Raw genomic sequence first — 5,715 nt, forward strand, 5'->3', positions numbered from 1 at the left:
GTTTTGGACATATGTAAACGTAATGCTTGTCATATAGAGCTGTAGAGATTAGCCGAGGTAGCCACATGATATGGGGAGGTAACTCTTTAGCTCATATTCAACACATTTGGAGCCACTTGTGGATTAGTTTCGTGTCTGCCGTCAGCTATCGTCTTTACCTTATTTTCAACAAGACTCAGTTGGAACTATTTCCGGTCAGCCAACAAGCTACACACCACAATTAATTTCCCAATTACTCACTGTGAGACCCGAACGCTCCGGGTCTGTGGACAACTGCAGCCAAAATTCCTGTTAGGAATTGACCGATGAAAGTTTTCACAAAATTCGCGACTTTCCAGTTCAGCGCCTCCTAGCGGATGGTCGTACACGGACGACTGTCATGGCCGCGTATGGGGTCATCGGGCCGTCTCTAAGTTTTTTCTGTTATCAGGCGCCAGTTTCATTCCAAAGCCGCAAGAAAATCAAGGTAAAGTGAAGTAACAGGACAAACTGTTTATAATGATTCACTGAATGGTTGTGAGAAGGGTATAGGACTTAAAATAGTACTGTTTACACAAAATACAACCAGCTAGCTTAGCCTCAACAACAACAACACAATTTACAATGTTCTAACCTTCGCAGTACTTTGGCGTTTGTAAGATGGAAAGTCTCTCCAGAGAACTGCTTTGTAGTGTAATACGCCTTACTTTAATCCCGTAGAGACTTGTTTATGTATGCACATGTTGTAAGCTTTTAAAACATAATAGGCCAATCAGCTGTAATTTAGTTTATGGATAGGTAGACTTATTCATTTAAATGTGAATGAATACATGTATGATTATATTCATTTTTCAATGATGTTCTAATTTTGTTTAAACAGTTCGCCTAGAGCCATGAATTGCAAGAGAAAGAAACAAACTGTGGCTGAAGATATCAGTGATGCAAAAACCAGAAAGGAGGACACTCGCCTTTATTGTTTATGTAAACAATTAGATGATCCTGATAGAACAATGATCCAGTGTGATTTTTGTGACGAATGGTTCCATCCTGCCTGTGTTGATCTGGAAGAGGGTGAAGTTAATGATGTTGGAAGATGGTACTGCCCACCATGTACAGATGTTATGGCACAAAATCCATCACTGTCGCGTAAAGGTATAGAAAACGGGGTCATTTTACTTCTACTTACTTTTGGGCACATTAATATTATATTGACTGTTTATTGTAATGACTTAATTGATCTGACAGTGTTAATATGTTAGGCTATTTTCAGTCAGCTGTTACAGTCATATTTGTAAAGTAACACGTCAGGACAGAAAAAGTTAACCCAGTCATGTGGTAATTTGTCAAAACTGCGTTTCAGGTTTCTTGGGTTTCAAGGGAGAGTAGCACCGAAAGAGGGATGGGGAGAAGAATTTTTGTTGGAGGACATCGATGAGTCTGTCATTCAAGTAGAAACCAAAAGACATCATGTTGAAGGCTGGAACCTGTTTCGAGAAGGTCGTGTTACTGGACTGAGCAGCAATAAAAACGGAAATTATGTATATTTCCGTAGTCAGTGTCAGGCATCCATGAGACAGCTGTCCTATAATGTGTTTATCTGTTTCAAGGGCAGTCGAAGGCTTAAGTGGTCAACCTGTTCGTGCCCTGCTGGAATCGATGGCCAGTGTAAGCATCTTGTGGCAACTTTGTATTGTTTGATAGATCTGTACAGACTAGGGATAAACAAAATCCCAGATGCTAAGACATGCACACAAAAACTTCAAATGTGGCATGTCCGAAAACCTGTGACAGACGAACCACTGCCTTTTCTGACATAAACTTTGTTAAGCATGACCCAGAGAGACCAGCAAAAGGGGACCTTGGTTGTAGTGTGAAGCAACATAATCCTGTACTTGAGTTTGCAAGCACTGTGACACAGGTAAAAATTCAGAAACTTGTTAACTTATATGATTCCAATTGTATTAAGTTACCAGTCATAGACACCATCAGGACCAATCAATGTATTCCAGTGTTGCCTAAACAGCAAATGGATGGAAGCCTTCATTCTGAACTTTTTGAATTAATGAATGGAACAGAATATAACTTTAGTGTGGATGATTACACAACTAAATTGACTGCATCAGAGAAACAACACTACAGTTCCATTGTGGAAGTAAATATTGAAACATCTAGATGTATTGAAAAGAAAACTCGATTACAGAGTAAGAGTAAGTTTTGGTTTGACCAGCGCCAACATAGAATAACGGCATCCAACTTTGGGACTTTCTGTAGACTAAAATCATGTACTAATCCAATAACAACTTTCAATAGAAAGCAGAAGTTTTTCACGTGCAGAAGTGTCCGCCATGGTGTAGATTATGAGTCAGCTGCATTTGCCAAGTATAGTGAAGTCCAACCCTGTGAAAGTTGCTCAGCAGGTTTAATAATAAATCCCAAAATACCATATTTAGGTGTTAGTCCTGATAAAATTGTGCTTACCAACAGTGAATTGAAACTTGTAGAAGTTAAGTGCCCTTACAGTGTGTTTCAAAAGAAAGTCAAAATTTGTCAACAAATTAAGGAAAATAATTTCTACTTAAAATATGTTGACGGAGAGGTGAAACTGTCTGAGACTCATGATTATTTTTATCAAATTCAAGGTCAGCTTAATATTACTGGTGTAAATATTTGTGATATGGTGGTGTTTGTGCCTCCAGATGATATTGTTATTGTTTCCATTAAAAAAGACAAACACTTTTTTGAAAACAAAATGCTCCCAAAGCTATCTGATATTTATTTCCATCATTTGTTGCCTAGCTTTGTTGATCGCCTCCAATACACTCATTTGTAGAAATATTAAGCATTTTCAATTGTCATGTCAGAATTACATATTGTGGAGCAATGTTTTTCAAGAATGTCCAGTCATCATTTACTCTATTTACATGCACATGTGTATGACTGGAGAAATATGCCTACATACCATAGATTCGTTAATCACATTTCCATTTGTTATTTTCCCATGATACTAATAATGAAGCATTTTCAATCAAATTGTAAGAGAGTTTGAAGGAACTTCATCTATTATATAGAGCAAGTGATGATAATGTATATGTCTCCTTTGAGTATGATGAGTTTCCTTAAATAAAAGTAAAGCCAAGTGAAACAAAATTTGTTCGCAGTGTCATATGATATGTAACAATTCCATCCCATGCCAATCCTGAATTGTTGTAATTCACTTCTTGAAGCCAGCCAATGTATTATGAAATAATTTTTTTTTACTTATTATCAACTTACATTTAGTTGATTGATAATGCTGTACTTAAGAATTTTTTACTCATATGAGGGCTCGTGAAGTGTATGGTTGAAGAAAACCATAGTTTATTGGAGTAAACCATCGACCTTCGCCAAGTACCTGATAACCTACTGACTCGAAGCTGCAGTTAAAGCCCTTTGATGTTCGAGCAAACGAGAAGCAATTCTAATCTTTAAAACCAGTTTACTTTAGACAAAGTGCTAACTGATCTAAGTTACTAACTTTTAAATAATGTACCTGTAAAGTTTGACAAATGGCCACACACAAGCCAAACTTTCTCTATCATTGGACACAAAGATATAGGAACAATGTTCCGAATGATCTCAAATTCCTTAACTTTTCTCACTGCTCGTTCTACATGAACTCGCACAGCTGCAACTCCCCTTGAGAATTTTAACTGTTCATCTGTGAACTGCTGTTGTCCATGCAGAAATGGTGGAATAATAAGAGAAGCCCCCCTTCTTTCAACATCTTCGCGAATGTCAAATCCCCGATCAACCATGAGGCTATCACCATCTTCCAGTAAGTCTAGGAGCCCACAGTGACGAATAATCTTTTTGTCAGAACATCTCCCAGCATATAATGGCGAAATAAAAGTAAGTTGACCTACCAGAGAAATTGCAATGAGTCCCTTCGCAGTGTTGTGGTGTTTGTAAGATGAGAAAGTCTCTCTTTGACAGTCAGATGCAGATGGTTGTTCAATGAATAGTTCTGTACAGTCCACAATAGCACGTGTTGTTGAATAATGTTCTCTAAAGCATGCCGGCATGGTCTTTCGCACTTGTTCAGCTTTTGGCCAGATTGGTAATGATCGAAATCTATCTGCTAAAAAAATAATCCATGTGTTGACAATTTTAGATACATGACCCTCAGATATGCTATACAGATCACCAATTAACCTTTCTTGTAGTCCTTTACGAAGACGCACTAGTGTTATGAAGAGCTCTTCCATTGGTGAGAGTGATCTAGATGGTCCACGTTTCTTTAATAAGTCATACGGTGTACCAGATGATGTGTTCTCTGTGCCCACATAATATAAAAAATTACATTCTGGCTGAAGAAACTGAAAAAAACATGATAAAGATATATAAGACTGAAATCCTGTATAGTACTTTATGTCACTGTCAGAATTGCAAAATCTGAGCAAAGTAAACTTTTCTTCATAGCGCAGTGTCATCAGATTTAAATTGGTCTGTAAAACAGAGGCTTTATCAGGTGAGACGCTAGGTTCATAATCTTCTAAACTGTCATCCCCACTACTGCTGCTCTCCAAATATCTTCTCAAAGTTGTAGGATATATAGTATACATAGCCCCATCAGTGTATTGGCGGGAATAAGAATGCTCCTCCACAGAAAACTGTTGAAGACCTGTAGCTGCTTTGTTCTCCTTGTTCTCGGATGCTACTGAGGAAATCTGTTTCTTAATCTTTCTCCTAGAATGCTGAGTGGAGGTGCCTTTACACCAATGAAAAACTGTTGGAATGGCATCCTTCACAAGACGACGTCTTATGCCTTGGTGTTTTGGATAACAATCCTCTGTAAAATGTAAAGAGCACACACGAGTGTGTCTGTTTATGGCAAAATCTTTACCAATGTCTCTCCTTATGTTCACAATCCATTTTTTTTACCAAATCTTTGTCCGAAGGGAAACTGTGAAATGACAAATGTTTACAGCTCTCAAGTCTAGTGTCACTTGAACACAAAGGCACACGGCAATGATGAGGCATTTTAGATTCTTTCTGGAAGCAAACAGAAGAATAAGTTGTCAGTATAAGTGTAGATCTAGCATCCCTTCGTCACTTTTATACCATTCTTTATGTACAAGAACATGAATAAGGTTTATTAAGTCCAAAATATTTCAAAAACATTGAATACCAATAGTAAACTACACATTTTAACAGGCCTATATTTAGCTGTGAACCTAAATGAACACCTAGATTGCACATGCATTCAAAACATGCTAAATGGATATATTTTTCTTAGAGCAATTTATGAACTAGTCAGAAATTACTACCTATGTATTTTATGCACTATGCATTACAAAGTAGCCTTAAAATTTAAATTCAAAATTCCCCCACCAAGACTACATTGGTTAATGTAATTCTGAAATCAAGCAACACATTCATGAGATTTACGGAAGCAAACAGCTCCAGATATGTTGGATTGATCATGAGCGACATGTGCCACAGTTCACGCAGACATTAGAATTGTCAATCCTCTGCCCTCTGTAAATGCCTATGAGCTAAAGTTTTCACGGCAATCATGTCTGTTCGTGAAATAATCCCATTTTCCTAGTGTATAGGATTTATTACCTTATCAAGATGGTGGTAGACCCTGAAAGTGTTACTGCCATAGTCCATGTTTGTCAAGGTCAATATAAGATTAAGTTAGATAATGTGTAAGAGCGTGAGGTTCGCCAGGGAAGACGAAATTACTATAGACAG

General features: G+C 37.6%; 1 protein-coding gene across 1 annotated transcript; it reads left to right on the forward strand.

Moving 5' to 3' along the window:
• The first annotated feature begins 352 nt into the window (after window positions 1-352).
• LOC135468319 (uncharacterized) lies at window positions 353-2,813 on the forward strand. The gene is given in 4 exon segments (XM_064746504.1): window positions 353-466; window positions 860-1,134; window positions 1,342-1,779; window positions 1,782-2,813. Coding segments are annotated over 3 exon segments (1,728 nt in total). The 5' UTR covers window positions 353-466; window positions 860-872; the 3' UTR covers window positions 2,810-2,813.
• The last annotated feature ends 2,902 nt before the right edge of the window (window positions 2,814-5,715 follow it).

The sequence above is a fragment of the Liolophura sinensis genome, chromosome 6, assembly GCF_032854445.1.
Source record: "Liolophura sinensis isolate JHLJ2023 chromosome 6, CUHK_Ljap_v2, whole genome shotgun sequence".
In the NCBI taxonomy this organism is placed as follows: domain Eukaryota; kingdom Metazoa; phylum Mollusca; class Polyplacophora; order Chitonida; family Chitonidae; genus Liolophura; species Liolophura sinensis.